This window comes from Alternaria viburni (genome assembly GCF_023758015.1).
Source record: "Alternaria viburni strain BMP 2772 chromosome Unknown scaffold_3, whole genome shotgun sequence".
In the NCBI taxonomy this organism is placed as follows: Eukaryota; Fungi; Ascomycota; class Dothideomycetes; order Pleosporales; family Pleosporaceae; genus Alternaria; species Alternaria viburni.
The window spans coordinates 443,746-461,587 of NW_026055772.1; the positions used below are offsets into that span (position 1 = coordinate 443,746).

General features: G+C 52.5%; 10 protein-coding genes across 10 annotated transcripts; 3 read left to right on the forward strand and 7 right to left on the reverse strand.

The window, feature by feature from the left end:
- Positions 1 to 102: 102 nt before the first annotated feature.
- On the reverse strand, positions 103 to 2,044 carry J4E79_001782 (uncharacterized protein; the record flags this gene model as incomplete). Its single annotated transcript, XM_049350687.1, has 3 exons — positions 103 to 1,318; positions 1,368 to 1,920; positions 1,978 to 2,044. 3 exons carry the CDS (start codon positions 2,042 to 2,044, stop codon positions 103 to 105), a joined length of 1,836 nt encoding a protein of 611 aa, XP_049214526.1.
- Positions 2,045 to 3,424: 1,380 nt separating this feature from the next.
- Positions 3,425 to 4,255, forward strand: J4E79_001783 (uncharacterized protein; the record flags this gene model as incomplete). Its single annotated transcript, XM_049350688.1, has 1 exon — positions 3,425 to 4,255. The coding sequence occupies one exon, from the start codon at positions 3,425 to 3,427 to the stop codon at positions 4,253 to 4,255; it is 831 nt and encodes a 276-aa protein (XP_049214527.1).
- Positions 4,256 to 4,727: 472 nt separating this feature from the next.
- Positions 4,728 to 5,882, reverse strand: J4E79_001784 (uncharacterized protein; the record flags this gene model as incomplete). Its single annotated transcript, XM_049350689.1, has 3 exons — positions 4,728 to 4,892; positions 4,954 to 5,621; positions 5,687 to 5,882. 3 exons carry the CDS (start codon positions 5,880 to 5,882, stop codon positions 4,728 to 4,730), a joined length of 1,029 nt encoding a protein of 342 aa, XP_049214528.1.
- A 439-nt stretch (positions 5,883 to 6,321) lies between these two features.
- RPL44 (40s ribosomal protein L44e) lies at positions 6,322 to 6,812 on the reverse strand (the record flags this gene model as incomplete). The annotated part of the gene is made up of 4 exons (XM_049350690.1): positions 6,322 to 6,396; positions 6,447 to 6,512; positions 6,563 to 6,663; positions 6,716 to 6,812. 4 exons carry the CDS (start codon positions 6,810 to 6,812, stop codon positions 6,322 to 6,324), a joined length of 339 nt encoding a protein of 112 aa, XP_049214529.1.
- An 837-nt stretch (positions 6,813 to 7,649) lies between these two features.
- J4E79_001786 (uncharacterized protein) lies at positions 7,650 to 9,777 on the reverse strand (the record flags this gene model as incomplete). The annotated part of the gene is made up of 2 exons (XM_049350691.1): positions 7,650 to 8,235; positions 8,324 to 9,777. The coding sequence occupies 2 exons, from the start codon at positions 9,775 to 9,777 to the stop codon at positions 7,650 to 7,652; spliced, it is 2,040 nt and encodes a 679-aa protein (XP_049214530.1).
- Positions 9,778 to 10,321: 544 nt separating this feature from the next.
- Positions 10,322 to 11,221, reverse strand: J4E79_001787 (uncharacterized protein; the record flags this gene model as incomplete). The annotated part of the gene is made up of 1 exon (XM_049350692.1): positions 10,322 to 11,221. The coding sequence occupies one exon, from the start codon at positions 11,219 to 11,221 to the stop codon at positions 10,322 to 10,324; it is 900 nt and encodes a 299-aa protein (XP_049214531.1).
- Positions 11,222 to 11,765: 544 nt separating this feature from the next.
- Positions 11,766 to 12,404, forward strand: J4E79_001788 (uncharacterized protein; the record flags this gene model as incomplete). The annotated part of the gene is made up of 2 exons (XM_049350693.1): positions 11,766 to 11,814; positions 11,899 to 12,404. 2 exons carry the CDS (start codon positions 11,766 to 11,768, stop codon positions 12,402 to 12,404), a joined length of 555 nt encoding a protein of 184 aa, XP_049214532.1.
- A 189-nt stretch (positions 12,405 to 12,593) lies between these two features.
- On the reverse strand, positions 12,594 to 13,994 carry J4E79_001789 (uncharacterized protein; the record flags this gene model as incomplete). The annotated part of the gene is made up of 3 exons (XM_049350694.1): positions 12,594 to 12,600; positions 12,653 to 13,570; positions 13,633 to 13,994. 3 exons carry the CDS (start codon positions 13,992 to 13,994, stop codon positions 12,594 to 12,596), a joined length of 1,287 nt encoding a protein of 428 aa, XP_049214533.1.
- A 1,406-nt stretch (positions 13,995 to 15,400) lies between these two features.
- On the forward strand, positions 15,401 to 16,415 carry J4E79_001790 (uncharacterized protein; the record flags this gene model as incomplete). Its single annotated transcript, XM_049350695.1, has 5 exons — positions 15,401 to 15,452; positions 15,501 to 15,584; positions 15,644 to 15,983; positions 16,040 to 16,130; positions 16,194 to 16,415. The coding sequence occupies 5 exons, from the start codon at positions 15,401 to 15,403 to the stop codon at positions 16,413 to 16,415; spliced, it is 789 nt and encodes a 262-aa protein (XP_049214534.1).
- Positions 16,416 to 16,753: 338 nt separating this feature from the next.
- Positions 16,754 to 17,452, reverse strand: J4E79_001791 (uncharacterized protein; the record flags this gene model as incomplete). The annotated part of the gene is made up of 1 exon (XM_049350696.1): positions 16,754 to 17,452. One exon carries the CDS (start codon positions 17,450 to 17,452, stop codon positions 16,754 to 16,756), a length of 699 nt encoding a protein of 232 aa, XP_049214535.1.
- Between the last annotated feature and the right edge of the window lie 390 nt (positions 17,453 to 17,842).

Genomic DNA, 17,842 nt, shown 5'->3' on the forward strand with positions numbered 1-17,842 from the left:
TGAAACATCGTGATATGGGCGCTCCTTCGTAGAGATAGGCCATGCAAGACTCCACACACCATTCAAGCATATATGCAAAAAGAAGATGGACCTCGCACTCGATTACCGTGTATAATCCGGCTTCGTCGCCTTATTGACAATGGGTGGCGGGCCGTCTGTATCCGGGTACGGTAGTGGTGCACCTGGAGGGGGTCTTGCGAAGTGAGAGCCAGAGGGGGGTGATGTGCGCGCACCAGATAGAGGCGGTGGGTGAAGTCCATCCTGCAAAGGTGTCTTAGGTGGTCTAGGTGGAGCGTTGGACATACGATCATCCCAGCTAGGCGCAGAGCTCATCCAGGAGACTGGACGCCCCGCCGAGAATTGCTCATCCGAGCGACGTCCTGGCGACACTAGTTCACCTGAATGCCGGGGATGAAAGTCGCTGAATCCATCTGTACTCGCCGCTGATTGCGGATATTCGTCTGATGACACAACCAGGAACTTGTCGTTGTCTGATGGCCGGCGCGGTTCTGGCGGAGGGCGAAAGGCGGGATGTATGTTTGTGTAGTATTCTGGCGCGAGCTCCTCGGCTGGTAGTTCGACTGCCATGGGCGCTGGATCCGGGACTGTGGGAAGAGGCTTGTTCGGTGCTTGAGCGCCTGGCGAGAATGGCGACTCTCCCTTGGCTGCGCGCTCCCATCGCACCTTTGCGAAGTGTATCCTTGCAATCTTGGCAGCCGAGTCAAGCGTCATGCCTTGTACTCCCTTGTCCGCTAGGTACATGCGTGTATTCGTGCTGATTTCCGCGAGCGCATTCCACTCATTCATTCCAAATTCTCCCACGCCGACGTTGACGTTCAAACGGTAGTAGTTCTCGGGGTTGACTTGTCTTTTCGCAAGGTGATCCTTCATCTCCTTGTGTGTCCGTTCGCAATCTTCAATCTTCTGGATCAATTTCCGTCTCGCCTCTGCAAAGTCGCCCATGCCGCCGGAAACGAAGCCTTCCCACCACAGATGCTGTTGTGCGTTTGTGCCTTCTGGCCGCTTCCCGGTGCCTATGCTTATGAAAACGCCAACTTCGCGCCCAGGCCATTCGTTGCAAACAGCTTCGTCGAGAGCCATAGGAGCTGGGTTGTATTTGCCGGAGCCTTCATCGAGGAAGACGGATTGGCCGATCTGGATTGGCTTGAATGCTAGGGCGGTCGCGCACGTTGCTCGGCCGGCTTGCCATATCGTGGCGTTTGGTTCGATTGGAGGTTCTTTACGGGAATCGTAGGAGCGGAGGAGAACCTGGCCGTTGCCAGACTTCTTGGTGCCCTTGTAGACAGCTGTGATGGCACTGCAGAGAGTTAGCGCATTGGCATATCAACGACATGCGTCCTACTCACGTCTTAGTGCGCTCTTCTCTGTTGTCGTATAGCTGGGCGTGAGGGTTCCCCCACTTCATGGCGGCTATGCGCATATTCACGGGAGTCATGCCAATCTGGCTGTAGTTGCTGGCATTACTAGCGCTTCTTTGCATGCGGCCCGATATTGCACTCCCGGGGGTCATGGGCGGTGCATCCTGCCCGTTGTGATTGTCGTTACCCTCGTCGTCGTAGATTGTGTGTTCGCGCACGCATTGCATGATGGCCTCCTCCAGCTTCGACGCCTTGAACAATGTCGATCGATACGGTATGCCGGCAAATGTCTTGTCGGTCTCGAAGACTCTCCTCGTCATGCGCACGTAGACGTCCTTGCAGGTCTCAACGTCCATTCTCAGCCGCCCGAGCATGATAGCGATCAAGCCTCCCGTGCCGGTGCCGACAATGAGATCGAAGTGTTCGCATGGCTTGGGTACTTCGTGCCGTTTTGGGGCTCTGCCTTCGGTTTCGACAAAAGTCCGGTGCATCAATTCCTGGAGGATGATGAGCATGGAGTACCCCCGCACACCGCCGCCGTCTGTCACATGGGTTAGCACCTGCCATACTGAGGCCTTACATCATGTCACAAACATACCTAACGACAGAACGCGCAGCGGCGGCCCCTTGGTCGTGTCTTTCCGGCGCACTCCGTTGAGCGCCATTTTCGGTATACGGTATGCGCTGGCTGTGCCGAGGTGTTGTTGATGTTCAGCCTGGTGAGGCGCGTTTGTGTGCATAGAGTCAGGCTTGGGGAAGCGCTGATGCCTGAGGTTATCAAGCTATCTGTTGTCGGTGGGCTGATTTGGCGGCTGAAAAGTGCTGATCTGGTCGTGATACTAAGCAGCAAAGCGTGGCTGAGTGGATTCCAAGCCTAGGCGCGCGCGCTCGAAAGCGCTCAAGAATGGTTGTTGTTGGGTCGGTGGCCAGGTGAGGTGCGCGAGGCGTAGGGAGGAGTCACAGGAGCGACAGGTGATGGGTAGGGTGGTTCACGTGCGAAGGTTAAGAAGATTCTTGACTCTTGCCAGTCGTGGCCAGCAGCCCAGTTGGTTCACAGCGTCGTCACTCGTCATTCGCCAAGCATGACATGAGCCGAACTGCACCGCCACCTCGGTTCCGCTCCTCAGCCCACTAAAACCTGGTTTACCCTGCAATGGCGACGTTGTCAGCGCCCAAGATCTTCCGCCTCTACCGGTTTTACGATAAAAGATCTTCATGCCCTTGCAGCGGCAGGGCCATGGCCCGCTCTGCTTTCAGGAACTCCCCTCCACTCCCACGGCGCGAACCCATGACTGTCCAATCGCCAACTCCTCCGGCCTTGCTTCGGATGGTCACGCTTCCACCAGCGTCGCCTTCTCCGATCGAATAGCCATGCCGAACCCATCCTGATCGAGATGAGTGGAAATGCCTCGTCTCGTCAATATGGATCTTTCCACCCCGGCTGCTGAAGAATTTCGCCGACATATCGCAACACCAACTCAGCCCTAAACCTGCTGTGGACTCTAACCACTTTTACATATCTTGGAATCGTACGACACGCTTTACGCAGCCCTGCCCAGGTGTAGTTGGGTTTTGAGTTTGCACGTGATGTTACAGAAGTTAGCGAAGTTAGCTTGCTGATCACGACACCGACGTACCCATACATGAGCTCTGCGTTATAAGCCGGTATGTTGGCCATAGTCTGGTCGAGTAGATGACACGATTTGGTTTCGGGACTGAACCCAAAGTGAAGGAGATGTAGTCGAAGTCAGCCCCAGTGAGTGCAAGAAGTGAATGGCGTGTAGGGGAACATGGAGGTAATGACGCATTCACCCGAAGAGTGCGGGCCTGTTGGGTGAGAGACGAGCTGTATTGCTGTATTGCTGGAGTGTAGGTGAAGGGAAGCACCCCCTTCCAGTTTAGGCGGCGCAGAGCGAACCTTGGAACGACAACCGGCCACTAGTCAACCGAGGGTCTCAAGCACAATTTCTTGTGTCAATTACAGCCCCAACCCGACTGAATTTCCTCATCTCCCGAAAACAAGTCTCAACCACTATCGCATCACGATGGCCAACACCTCGTTTCTTCTGGACTTACCGGCCGAGCTCCGCAACACGATCTACCAACTTGCTCTCACCCACTCAGAGCCGCTGCATTACCGCATGCCTAAGGATGGTGAAGACAAGCCGTACCTCTACCATCGCGAGGCACCTTTCCAGCAGGGGGATGACGAGAAGCTTGTCGAATACAACCAGCTCAAGTATGTTAACAAGCAGTTGTATGCAGAGACTGCTGGTTTGGAGCTCAAGTTCAACGACGTCACATTGTCTGAGAGTTCGGGACATGAGTCTCCGTCCGACATGCTTACTGCCTGGGTGTCGTCGATATCTATTGCCAAAAGGTCCTGGATTAAGACCATCAGCATCACATGCGACAAGTATGATCCAAAGTGCTTCGATAGTGAGAGCGCGGAGGCTGTCGCACGCCTCGCCCGACTCTGCAACGACATCCCCACTATGAGAGTCAAGTGTTATAACCCTTTCTGGGCATACACCAACCGCCGGCACTACGACGTTGTCTTCTTCTTTATGGCGGCTCTATCCATTTACTATGCATACCGTGGCGAAACCACCAAATACCTTATTTTCGACGAATCCGAACATACTATGTTGAAAGAATCTGGAAAGAAATGGAGAGAGCCATGTAAAGGCCCAAAAGTACACTTAGCGCAACTACAGGCTGAGAACTTAAGGTACTTCCCCACCTTACCTGCGAACTTCACAGTACCCGTCATCAAGGCGAATCACAGAGTTGCGGAAGATGGCGAGGTTATTCTAGAGGCAGAGCAGTGGATTGGCAATAAGTACTTGCGAGAGTGGATGGAGCATGGTATCTAGAGAGTGAACCAGAGGGGATCGAATCTAGGCGACAAGGCCTGGTTACGTTCTCGGCCTCACGTCAATCAAGAAAAAAACCGAACGGGTCTGCAGCCTACATCAACATGAAAACCTACAAGATAGGTGACCTGGCGTCGATGTAGGCTCTAGGCCTGTTCAGTTTTTTTCTGGTATGAGGTGGCCTTCTGATGGGCCAGATACCCCGATGACGATGCCTGGCCTCGGTGTCCGCATCAAGAAACGGTCACGGTACTGGTGGTCGTTCAGGTGAGGTTGATTGGAGCTTTCTCTTTGTCTTAGACAGCATGCTAGCAACAGGCTGAAAAGCTTCGAAGAAATACTACACATCTTCGATGGTCATTCCAAGTTCGTGTCATAATCTCTAGTACTCTACCAATCCGTACTTGATAGTACATGTGGAGCTGATAACACCATGAACAACACCAAGAGCTGCCATTCCAGCTTAACCGCGCTACTTCTTCTTCGGCACCTCGACAAGTCCTCTAGTCTCTTTCATCCGCCATTGAATCGCCCTCGCAAGCTGATATAGCACCTCCAACGTCGGCATAGCAACACCAGCATCTTTTCCCGCTCTCAACGGCTCGCCCAGCAGATTCTCAAACTCGATAAAGTTGCCCTATCAACGTTAGCACCTCGTTCTTCCCACGTGAACCACCGGAGTCAGGAACTAGACTCACCTTCTCCACATCCTGCTGCATACTCGGCTTCAAATAGCTCTCCAACGGATCAAGATGAATGGTCGCCTCAACCACATCCTCCGCCAACTCAACACCACAAACCGCCTTCGCAGCCGCAACAATCTCGCGCATAGCCGGTCTAACAAGGCCATCCAACGCCCCATCAGCAAGTCTTAGCCGCCCATCATCCAGTCCCGTAATCGCGCAGATGGGGTTCAGACAAGCATTGAACACCAGCTTCTTCCACCTATCATGCAAAACATTAGGCGAGTACTGACAATTCGTCTTCCCTCCTTTCCCATACAACTCCACGAACTCCTCCGCCCGACGTTCCGGTACAGCAGGGTTGATGTTCGAAGTGGGAAACGCGCCGATGAGAAGCCTGTCGCCTTCGTCTTGGACGATGTGGCCCGGTGAGGGTTCCGCGCTGCCGATCATGGAGATAGCGGAGAGAATGGGGATGTTGGGATGCGGGCGCAAGAATGGCTTTTCGATGTTGAGGCCATTTTGCAGGAGGATTAGAGTGGTTTTGTTGCTGTTCTTGGGCAGGGCCGGCGTGATTAGGTCGACGGCGGTGGGGGAGACATCGGGGATGTTTTTGGTGCAGAGTACGACGTAGTCGTATGGTGGGAGGTCTTCTTCGGTAAGGTTGGGGATGGTGTTGCGGACTTGGGTGTGTTAGCTTTTTGGGTGCGGATCGGCAGGTGGATCGCTCATAAGGTTTACAACGTACCAACGCTAGGTCTCCATTCGTCCAATTTTCCATGATCGCAGCTCTCGATTGTGTATCCTTGGTCTTTGACGACGTTGTAGTTGGATCGCAGCACCACGGTCACCGTTGCGAGACCGCCGACTTCGAGGTTGACGGCTGCAATGGCACCGACTGCGCCGCCGCCAATAATGAGGACACTTTTCTTAGTATCAGCCATTGTGTGAGGGCAATCCAAAGAATGATGGAGACTCACATGAGAAGTAGCGTCAAAGCCAATCGACAAGATAGGGCGCGACGCGTTAGTGGGGTGGAGGGGTAGCCACTACTTAGAAATGACTCCGTCAGTAACGATCCGCGCGGCTGTACCTGCTGCATCCAGAAGCCATCACTTGGCACCGATCACGCTGTCACTACCTGCGTTAAGTGGGAATGTTTTGCGGTCCCTTCAATCGAGCTCCATTTGATGCATATGTAGGTTACAGTCCGTAAATTCGTGGCTGGTGACCTTTTGTCGCCAGATCTTCCGCCTCACACGCCTTCATTCCTATCGCACTGATGATTGATGCATTGCTTGAGTCGAAGGTAGAGCCGTCCATTCCATCCGCCCGAAGACTACGCCGAGAGCCCAGCAAAAGAGAGAGAAAGAAGGTACACGCTTAGAAGACGAGAGCGGCACCCTTGGTCTTCTTGTCACCACCGAGCTCGAAGTGCTTGCATCGCTTGAGGGCGAGCTACGAGTATGTTAGCGATTGCGAGGTGGAAGAATGTGAGCGGAGCCTACCTGTGCCTTGGTCTTGCACTGTGTGCACTCTAGACGGAGAACGACCTTCTTGGTGGTCTTCGCTTTCTGCATGGTGTTAGTACTCATCTTTTGAGCTCGAATGCGTGCGATCGTACCTTGTGGAAGACGGGCTTGGTCTGACCTCCGTAACCGGATTGCTTGCGGTCATAACGACGCTTACCCTGCGCGAACAGAGAGGCCTTTCCTGCCTTGTATTCTACACAGTCTCAGTATACGGGTATGCGAGTGTGTGGACGCGGATCACTAACGGGTGACCTTGTGCTGGGTGTGCTTCATGCACTTCTTGCCCTTGCAGTAGGTTCGGCGGGTCTTGGGAACGTTGACCTGGGAAGTCACAGTCAGCATTCAGGCTCAATGCTTTTGAAATTCCCAATTTCCTGTACTGGCGACGAATGCGAAGCGAGCGACCGACGTAAGCGATGGCGAGGGATGTGCGGTGATGCGGAGGTCGCGATTGAGATCATCCTGGTGAGATGTTGCCACCATCAAATGCCAGCATCTACACTGCGCCCGACAGCTGGGTTCAGATGCGGCGCGATACCAAGGGCCCGTGATGGAGTACGTGTTGAGTCGCCGCCTCTTCAACGCCAAGGTCCTCACATGTCCCTTCGCACCAGCAGCCCTCTGTAAGAGACGTTGTACAATCCCACCCCTCTCAGCATCAAGTGTCTTCCGCCACATCTCGGTCTTCTAATGGGGTATCATCGTGTCGAATGTCGCGGGGTCGGAGAATTCGCCTCGCCATCGTCATCGAAGATTCGTGGATTCGTTCGCTCGTCGCACCGGTCGTGGTCTTTCGCAATGTCTCTGGCAACAAGAATGTCACTCACCATTTTGACGGATTTTGCTCTGTGGTTAGTATGAGCGAAAAGTTGGCGGTGTTGCTGGAGGTGTTGTGGTCGCGCTGGGCCGATATTGCTAGCGTTGTGTGGGCTTCGGCTAGGTTAGTAAGCCGACATCCGCGCCACTCACCAGCCACAGCCAAGATGTCGAGGGCACGCACCAGACCATCCCCAAACATATTCACTAGTCATTGAGTGTGTTGAAACGATGAAGTGCAGTCGAAGTAAGAATTGAATTGTGGTATCATGCGTGCCAAATAAAGTGCAGATCCCTAATCATATATCATCCTTGACCCATAAACCCGCGATGGGAAACAAATGAAAGCTGCGAGCGTAACGACTAGTAAATCGGATGTCCCTCCTCCCACTTCTGGACCTCCTTCGTATCCTTGGATGCGGACAGTGGGCTGCTACCCATGCCGAGACTGAACCTGCCACTCTCGCGCTTCTCAGGGCTCCGTCCGTCGTCGATGCGCTTCACAGGGCCGACCCATTCCCACATGCGAGCAACGTCACCACTCGCTGTGGCTCGGACACCTGCACGGATGTTGCTGTTCTTTTCGACCTTCGCCTGCACCCTTGTCCATAGCTTCTGTCGGCGAGATGCGTTGAACTCAGTCCTCAAGACGTCATCTCGCAGTTGTGTCATACTGATACCCTTCTCCGCGCCAGGGTCATAGTAGCTCAACGCGGCCTGGTCCTGGAGTCTATCGTATGCGTCGCTTGCGAGTTGCTTCGCGCGAACTTCCATTGCTCGGTTACTGGTGTATGCGTACTTTCCGTACGATCCAGTGGCAATCAGAATGAGCATCGTTACAATTTGGAGAAGATGTCGTTCAAAAGATTCTCGGAGGGATCTTCGGACGCTGCAGGAGAGGGAGAGCTTGGCGAGGGAGGTGGATGCGAGACGTCGTCCGCCTGTTGTTCTGTTTCCAAGGAAGAGTAACTGATTAGTACAATTCCACGTCAGATATGTTGCACAAGTGGTTGGAGAACTGGAAAGGAAGTACTTACCCATCGGTGCTTTCGACTATCTCCTCTCGCATAGTCAATTCAGGAAAGGCTCTGTCGAACAGCTCACTGAACTCCTGGTCTGTCAAGCTCTTGCTCTTTTGAGAAGCCATCTGCTGCTTCAGATCTCCTTCGCTAACTTCAGGGCTTTCCACTGGATTCCCTGCCGCATCTGGTTCCCCACACTCATACTGGGCCTTGCGCTGTCGCAGAATCTCCACTGCCTTGTTCGCGATACCATTCACCTTCCGCGTCTTCTCGCTGTCTGGCTCACACGTCGGAGGGAGAGGAACAAGGCCACCGAGTGACAGCGGATGGTCCTTCATAATGAAATCGGGATCGCACCTCAGAGTCAACCCGCGGAAACACTGCGCGTGTGGTGGGCAGGGCTCACACTGCGGGAGGAGCTGGTCTGCCCAGCTCGGTAGCTCCATACCACCAAGTCCAGTAGCATCTCGTCCGATGCCACAAAAGCCAACATCGATCTTTTCCTGTCGCCAGACGCCAGCGAAAGCGGCTGATGCTGTGAGGAGTAGAGTTCCGGCCATTGCTTTGATCGTACCAGTGGCTTTGCCCTTTTGCCTCCGTCTGCGTGGAGGCAGAATGTCGACTTCGCCAGCCTTTGCACGCTCGCGCACTAGTTCAAGTTGCTCCTCTGGAGTGAACTCCTCGCCGGCATCTGCAAGATCGTCTTCCTGATGCTGTGTACGTGGGTCCGCCACATCAAACGTTCCACGTGTAGGTACCATGATGCCCTCGTCTAGTTGTTCAGCCTTGGGTTGGACGGTCCTCCGGCGGTGCGCATCGCTCTTGCGCCGCTCCTGCTGACCAAATCCAGTAGTTCTCCTACGCCGGTCGCGCGATATGGTATCTGGTACTGCAGGAGAGCTTCCGCTTTGGAACGGGTTTTCCTGGGTGAAGGGGCTGGCAGCGTCGTTGCGATGCCATGCTTCAGGCTCAGGCGTGGGCTCTTTGGGTGCAGGAGTGACACTCTTGCGTGTACGCCTAGCTGCAGGCCTCTCATCCACCTCGGGCTCAAACGCTCTGCTGTGTTTGGCAGGGACAGCGCGCGCGGGTGTCTTGGCGCGTGGTGCCGGCACCTCTGCCTCCTCTGTTGGCTCGCGGGTGGTTCGGCGGGTTGTGCGTCGTGTCTTCGCAGGCGTAGGTGCTATGAGTGTTTCGTCCTCGGCGTCGTCTGTCTCGACCGTACTGGCTGAACTGGAGGGGACGTCTACGATGCCCCGCGTCGATCGCTTCGTGTGTGCCTGCATCCGCTGGACTTTGGACTTCTGAGGGAGGACCAGGTCGACGAACATGCCAACCAGAGCGGGCTTCTTTGCCGAGGACGGATATGTGACGCCATGTCTCAGCAAGATGCTCCTCAGCTCCGGGACTGTTATCTTGCTGGGGTCGACGCCATCTTCATAGTACCAGTACTCTCCGCGCGCGTCAGCCATGTCGATGTGGTGGGGTCCTTTTTTGTCGCGGAATTAAGTTTACGGTTGAGCGGGGCCGGCGACTGAGACAGTTGTAGGGCGGACGTGAGACAGGCGTGGGTTGGCTCGTGTGGTCGCTGTGATGGGCGATAGGCAGACTTGGGAAAGTCTGCGCAGCTTGTTTGTGATGTCACCGAGGCAACTGCGGGCCCGTGCGCTGGCCGCGGCTGCTTTCATCTCGTTCACCTCTTTCATTCGCTTTCACACGACAAACATCACAGGTGCCGATGAAACAAAGAAGAATTGTGAACGACGAATCATATACAAGTCGCCTAACCTTCTACGCATGCGAATAAGTCAAATATTACTACAAAACAAGACCCTGTGGAGGCTACATCAACAGCTATGAAGACACACTCATCGCGAGTTTACATTGGTCACCTGCAAAGGACGGCATCACCGATGCGAATTACATGAACGAGGTACATGAATGCTTATAATTGCTCATCGATCCGCATCTTCTCGCGGGTTGTTTAGAGTAGACATGATCTGATGAAAAGTTCCCTTATAGTCCCTCCGCTACCCACTTCCTTATCGCCGCTCTCCATATCGGCGCAAGATCCTCCCCTTTATCGTTGAAGTGAGTTCCTGTGCGTACGGAGACTTCCTCCGATTCTAGGATATCTTCCATGGGGAAGAAGTGCAAATTATCCGCCCGTAAACTCTCATGTAATGGTTGCGACGTCCCGCCCTTTATATCAAATTTGTTCCACCCTCTCACGATCTCCAACCCTTTTTCTATGACTGGTCTGGTGTTCGGTTCCATAGGCCAGAGTTCGGTCCTTGAGTCACCTAAGAGATGCTCTGATAAGGCAACCCCAAGTGCGATTACCATGAGAGGATCGACAGGTCCATTAGAGGCTGTCTTCAGCACTTTGGCGCTGAACATTGACCATTTGTGTTCCACGGTAATATATGGCATCTGTCTGCACAGTTTCGCTAGTCGACACATGTTGGCTTGGTTGTCGATCTGTTTGAGGACCTTTTTGCCTGGATTATTCCTTTGCGTCAAGTACTCGTTCACATCAGCGTCGGTATTTTGCAGAGCCACATTTCGGAGCCATTTGTGTTTCTCTTCTGGAAGAGATGCGAGAAGCGCAAAGAATTGTTCGGTGGCAGTGGTCTTGCCTTCGGCCCGGGTAGAGATCGTGATGGTAGTATTGAACTTCAACTCAAGGTGTGCGCACTCCTGGTGTAGCTGTTTGTTGACATACTGTAGCTGATTGAGATGTTTGTGGCCGGAGGTGTCGTTTGTCGTGTACTTTAGCGTTGCGTCTGGTGTGGTTAGGACGTATTCGTAGATAACGTTCCGGAGCTCGGGAGGAAGAAGGAAGAGGCGGCTCTTGGTCGCTGGTTTTACAGCTTCCGGTTTCGACATAAACGACCAGATGAAATCTGAAAACATGTTCGACCTAATTGGCATGCTTTCCGCGTTGGTAGAAGATTTGGGGAGCAGATTACGTTGGTAGGGGTTGAGTGATTGGTGGATTCGTGAGTATTTGTAGATCAAGAAGAGTTGTGATGTGGTTGTTATGTAGAAGGGAGGAAGCCCTTGTATATGTAGTAGAGGGTTACAAATAGTGAACGCTCGTGAGTGAAACTCGCGATCGATACGATCCGGCCCAACAGTGTTGTCAACGTGAGGCTAACCACTTCAACAGAGGCAAAGCGCGATCCAGAGCGTTTCAATTTACGAGAGAGTACTCACTCGATCGTATCGCGAATGAGTTGAATGCAGTGACCTTTTTCACCTGGAGTACCTAGTGGCTCGTCCCTTTAAAGCATCCTACTCCCACCCCCCGAGTGCTCCTCTCCTCTCCGAGCAGAATCTAAACCCACCCATGTTTTACAGAAGTCTGCGTCTGGTACTTAATTTCGACTCGAAGACGTTACTCTAGTTTACCCAGCAGAAGTACGGTACAAGCAGACAAGCAGACGAACTTAACAACATGTCCACGGAATCGCCCCTGCTCAAACTCCCCGGTGAATTACGAAACAGTAAGTCAGAGCTCTGGAGTCATTTATCATTGCCACTTCGACGATGATCGATGCACTGGTCATGCGCTAACTATGATGTTCCAGAAATATACGAGCTCGCGCTCTCTTCACCAACTCCGCTCTATTTTCACTCGCCGGAAGCACCCCGGCAGGTTGTGCGGCACTCGGAAAATCTCGGTGCACTCGAAACACCGTCTCCTGTCAAGCGCTACGTTGAGTTCAACATGCTCAAGTATGCGAACAGGCAACTTTACTCGGAGACTGCGGGCTTGAACTTCAAGTACAACAGCTTCAAGATTAAGCTTGGGCGTCCGAAGCCTGCACAAGATGGACAAGACACCGAGATCTTGCGAGGTCCGAGAGTTTGTAAGGCATCTCAGGTTAAGTTCGACAGGGGCTATTTGGATGACTTTAGCAAGAGCGCATCGTCTCAGGGACAGCGCCTCAAGATCATTTGGCAGCATGCTATAGATCTCTGGGAAGATGCATGGTGGAATCCTGGTTGCCGGGAAGGTCCGGGATATCGAGTAGAGAACGAAGACAAAGAATCGAGAATGGTGCGACGCCACCTCGAGAGCCTTTTCCAGTAGAAATAGGTAACCAATGAGGCTTTTCCGAATAGTCTAAACCTCCGTTTTCCTCTACAGCCTGCTATCTCGTAGGCGTTTATTACTTGAGGCTTGAAGGGTGAAAAGTTCCGGGGCGCGATTGTAGCTTCGTGTTGCTTTAGTTGCTCTACCTCTGAAAGCTCTCATACTTCACCATAGCTATCTACTTCTCTACCCCCTGTACAGCTATCTACCTCTCTACCCCCTGTACAGCCCTCGGAATCACATACCCGGCCCATTTCTCCTTGCTATCAGCCTCTCTCCATACATCCATTCCACCTGCAACTCCATTCTCATCAATTTGCCAATCGCCTCTCTCCACCATACCCGTCCAGCTCTTCAACACATCGACAAGACTATGATCATGCGGCTCCTCAAGCGGCTGATATCCAGGACGATACATATCTACATGGCTGTCTTCACCATCCTCTTTTCCCCCGAACTTGCTGCCATCAGTCCTCCTTGCATACCCATTTGCTCCAATACCAAAAGGTAAAATCAACCTACATTCGTCCTCGGCTGTCGTCTCCCAATGTGGGAGAAGGTATAGACCCGCAGTATGAGTTTTAATACGGTCGAATCCAGGGAATGGATTGTCTATTTCTTCGCCAGTGACAGTGTTGGGATTGAAGCGAAATAGAAGGATAGGAGGCCGGTCGGAGGTAGACGAGAGATAAGAACCGAATGGCTGATCGGAGAATATGGAGGTAGTTACTTCGAGACCTGGGGCTATGTTTCGGAAGCGTGGGCGTCGTGCCTGTCGGAGGAAATCGTAGGTGAAGTTGTGGGGAAGACTCATGCTTTGAAGTATGCTCTCTTCGACCAGCCCATGTACAACTTGTTCAGCTTCTGCGTGCTCGGCTGTGGAAGGCATCCGAGTTTCGATAGTTTCTACTAGACGATTGAAAGCCTCCACATTCTCTTCCAGCATGGATTTGCTGTACGGGATAAACTCCCAAGGGTCGTAGCGCTCATTGCCAGATTTTTCGTGTATAGCTTTGGGCGCAGCAACGATCTTCCCTTTCCGAATCTGGCCCAGCCAGAACTCCAGAGCGGTTTCCAATGGGTACCACACTTTCTGTTCAAAGACCTCATCTGCGTCATGGATGCTTGGGCTCAAGATACAGAGGTTCGCTTCTTGATCATATCTGTACGACAAGATTAGTACATTCCGGACCAAGACAGTATGCGGCTGTCTGATTCAACTTACACCAGTCCGCACCAGTGACCCGAGAAGTTGTTCATCTCGTAGAGAACCAAAAGATTGCCATCTTCTCCATCGTCTGACCAATCTTCCGCTTGCTCAAACATGAAGTTTGGCGAAGCGAGATTTTGTAGCCAGTAGAAGAAGGATAGATCGACTACACTTTCAGAATAACCAATAAGTCGAGCTTCTTGGAGAAAACGAACAAGATCAGGCGAAAGCTGGGGACGAACAGCCTCGGCATCATCGCCAAAAGTGTCGAACCATGTCTTGCAGGTGGCTTCGAGAGACTCTGGACTGCAACCTGAGCTGACCCAACCGTGGCGCAGTATTTCGTTGTGTAGCGCGATGCATCTTTCGACATTCATGATCAGCAGTTAATATGAGACAGCGAGGGCGGAAGCTCATGGCGCGATTGGGAACGACATCCATCGTAGCGCAGTCTTTGCTGTGCCTCAGTCCATGTGGGGTGTAAGAGGCCACCGTGTGCACGACGGCATGAGACTAACAGACACTAATCCCTGAGCGGCTAGTACCAACCGCGGTGTTATGAAAGGGAGCCCTTCGCGCTGCAAACAACTCTGAAATGCTTTTCAAACGCCAGGTAAAGTCTCGTTGATTCTCCAGCGATGAATCGAAGTGCCTAAGGCTGGTGACATGACTCGCGTTCCATCCAGCCCTCATAGGCGCAGCTCGGAAAATCAACTTCGAAAAGACCACGCCACTTCCTTAGCGTCCTCTCCCCAAGCGGGAAGCCGCATCTCCGCTTACACCTGGATCGCAGCTGCTGCGGTTCTTCTTGCAGCTATCGCCGCGCAGTACTTTCTCGAGCCTCTCAACTTGGTTGAAGTCTGGTACTAGATTGAATCACTCCATGCGACGTCTACAGCTGCTAGGTCATCCGGACCAGTCGTCATATGTTACTCACTAGCTACTAGTAGGAAAGCCTTGGAACTGAATATGGGTGAGAGATCCGAAAGACTGGAAAGCTATTTCGGTGTGGTTGACAGCCTCTTCTTGCGAGACTTCTTGCGGCGATAGGCATCGAGGCGTTGGCGTTCTTCTTCTCGGTCCCCTTGGTAGATCTCGGAAGATGCGGCACGGCAAGTGCGCCCGCGCCGCAACCAATGTCATGCCAAAGGCATCCATTCACATATCTCAAGAAACAGTTGCACGTAGCGACAGACCTTGAGTTCATGTCACCATGCGAAATTGCTGACAGACTCGCCATTCGAAGCTTTCTAGCTCGCACTAGTTGTGGGGTAGGCCTCGGCTTAATGTAGCTTAATCTCGACACCCTGCCAGATCGGCCTTCCTCCATTAACAAGCCCGCCATCATCTCGTACCTGTATGGACTTAACTCGCCGGCATCGAACCATGTGCCGCGGACGCGGTGACGAAAACCGGGTCGCCATTTCCGCGTCTGGCTGAGACAAGGCGCAATGTGTCCCGGACCGTTTGGCCGTTACTAGGTCCACAACTATATGTGAAAAGGCGGCGAAAACATATAGATTGATTGAGAACAGTGGTCACGCAGCGCACATTGAGTACATACTCAATGTAGAATGCCGGACATGTGCCTTTTCCCCGATATTGATGTGCAGCGCTCTAAGCACGAAATGGACGCCTCGCCTCCAGATTCGGGTCGAGATACTTTAAGCATTGGCTTGAGGCGGTCTTTATATAGCATCGTGAAGACCTCGAATGCTGGCATTTCAACTGCCAATTATTACAGTCTCTCAAAACAGGGACCTTTTGAGTTTCAATCGTCAACATGTTCGGAAAGGCAGCTATCGTCAACGCGCTCGTGAGCGCCGTGTCGGCAGGTTTGCTGACCCTCACCTTGCATGTTACATTCCATTGACGAGAGATAGGCACGATCCTGTGGGATGGTCGCTTCAACGACATGACCACTTCCTCCGATCTGGACAAATGGTCATGGGCAAATCAAGTGGGCAGTAAGTGCTGCAGTCAAGCTACACAGCGAACACAGCTGACGTTCGCCTCTCTCTGCCAGACTACCAGTACTATATCCACGGCTCAGGCGCCACCACCAAATACGTAAACCTGTCACCGAACTACAAGAACTCTGGCGACACTGGCAGCAAGCAAGGTGCAAAGATCACGATCGATAACACGGCTAAGTGGAACAGCGACATGTGGAGGACTGAGCTCATTCCCCAGACGAAGGCTGCTATCAACCAGGGCACGGTATACTACCATTTCTCGATCAAGAGGTCTACTACCAACGTTCCAAGTGCGACGAATGAACACCAGATCTGTTTTTTCGAGAGCCATTTCACAGAACTGAAGTACGGATGGGTCAACGGAGAGTCTGGCACTAGCAACACCAACTTGTGAGCTGACCCAAATATATGAACTCAATTCGGGGATGATGCTAACCCAAACGCAGGCAATGGATGGTGGGCGGCCAGAGCAAGTGGAAGGTCGAACTCAAGGCGGACGAGTGGCACAACGTAGCTTACGAGATCAACTTCTCCTCCGTAAGTCGCAATCATTTATAAAGTGACCTTGAGCACATACTGACTTTCAATACCATCCCTTAGAACCAAGTCACCTTCTGGCACTCTACCGGCAACAGCACGCTCACCAAGACTGCCGGGCCTTTCTCCACCAGCACTTCTTCCAACGGCGCCGACTGGCATCTTGGTGTCCTTCGTCTGCCCCGCCAGGGTAACGATGGAACGGGCGCCGAAGATTGGTTCTTCTCTGGGACTTACATTGAGAGCGGCCCGCTCACAACGTCCGTTGCTAGCCCCGCAGCATGAACGCATTTGACTTCGTGACTGTAGATTCGGAACACATGTATATATTGTCGCAGTTTGCACTTGGAACGTAGCATTGTAGAGCTGGAATCATATCATCTTAGTCCGGGAGCTATTAGATCCAGAACATTAAAAACTACGCTGTCAATTCCTCCTTCCGCCTTTGTATACTCATCGCAACGACGAGATCGACCACTTCCGCCCAATGCCATCTTCTTCGCAGGAAAGTCAAGCTACAGCCTTGTCCAAGCCTCTATCTCTGGAAAACACCTTGAAATTTACTAGTAGCGGGTCCATTCTGATGATCATGGCATTCTGCTCGTACAAAAGCGCTCTTGATACTACCAACTGAAGACAATGTTCGGCGTCCCACTTGCTGCACGAGTAGCGAGAGAATAAAATTCCGCCCAGCCTCCAGTGCCCCTGCTATGACACTCTATCAGAAAGCGGGGATGCATTTCTGCGTCGATTTGGAGACCATATAGATCCTCAAAGCGGTAATCTGTGACTTGCTGGTGGATCTTTTGGATCCATAGTCTTCTCTTTCCCACGACGCTGTTGTAGAATCTGGTGAGGTTGTTCGGCGGACCCCGGATGTGTATATCGTTGTGGCGAATGACCAACGCTTTGGTCTCGTTTCGAAGCTTTTTGTTGACAAACTGGAGCTGGTTGGCGACCACATGTCCATTCACTCTGACCGGTCCTTGGTGTATCGTCTTCTTGGTGTCTGACACTGGCTTGTTGGTACTCAGATTCGTCTCTGAGATTTTTCGTCGCTTCCTCATGGGAGCGTCATCATCCGACTCTTGAACACGACCTACTGGTGCGGGGGTTTCGCTAAATCTTTCTACGTCTTCTTCAAATGTTCGAGGATGGAGACATAACCAACCCACACCCAGTTTGTCCTCGCGATAGAAGATTCCCTCATCGATGGTGAGTGCGTATTCGAAGATCTTGTTGCGAAGCTCGCCGGGTAGTCGAATAAGGTGTGATTCTACCTCTGTGTTGCGCACAGGGGTTTCAGTATGCTTCGCTGACATCTTGTCGTGTAACCGAAGAATACAGTTCTTAAGGGATACTGCAGTCGATTTTTCGCGTGCTTGGGGAGACACACAAGCTAGTTGGGGAGGTAGGTGGTAGGTGAAGTGAAATGAATTGTGGCAGTAGCTTTAGAGAGGCAGGAGCTCGTGAAAAGTCCTTGCTTCGGACGCCATCTCCACTTCGCAGCCATTTTGCATCTAAGCAAGTGAGAGGAAGGAAGATCTGCTGGATATCCTCTTCATACGCGATGATTCGCTGTAACCCGTTAATCGCATGTTATGGTAGTGGTGGACTAAGCGACCAAGCATAGAGACCGAATGAAATGTGTCGAGTATACAAGTCCACTGGTATTTGCCTGATCAGTACCAAGGTTGGAGAGAAGGCAACTG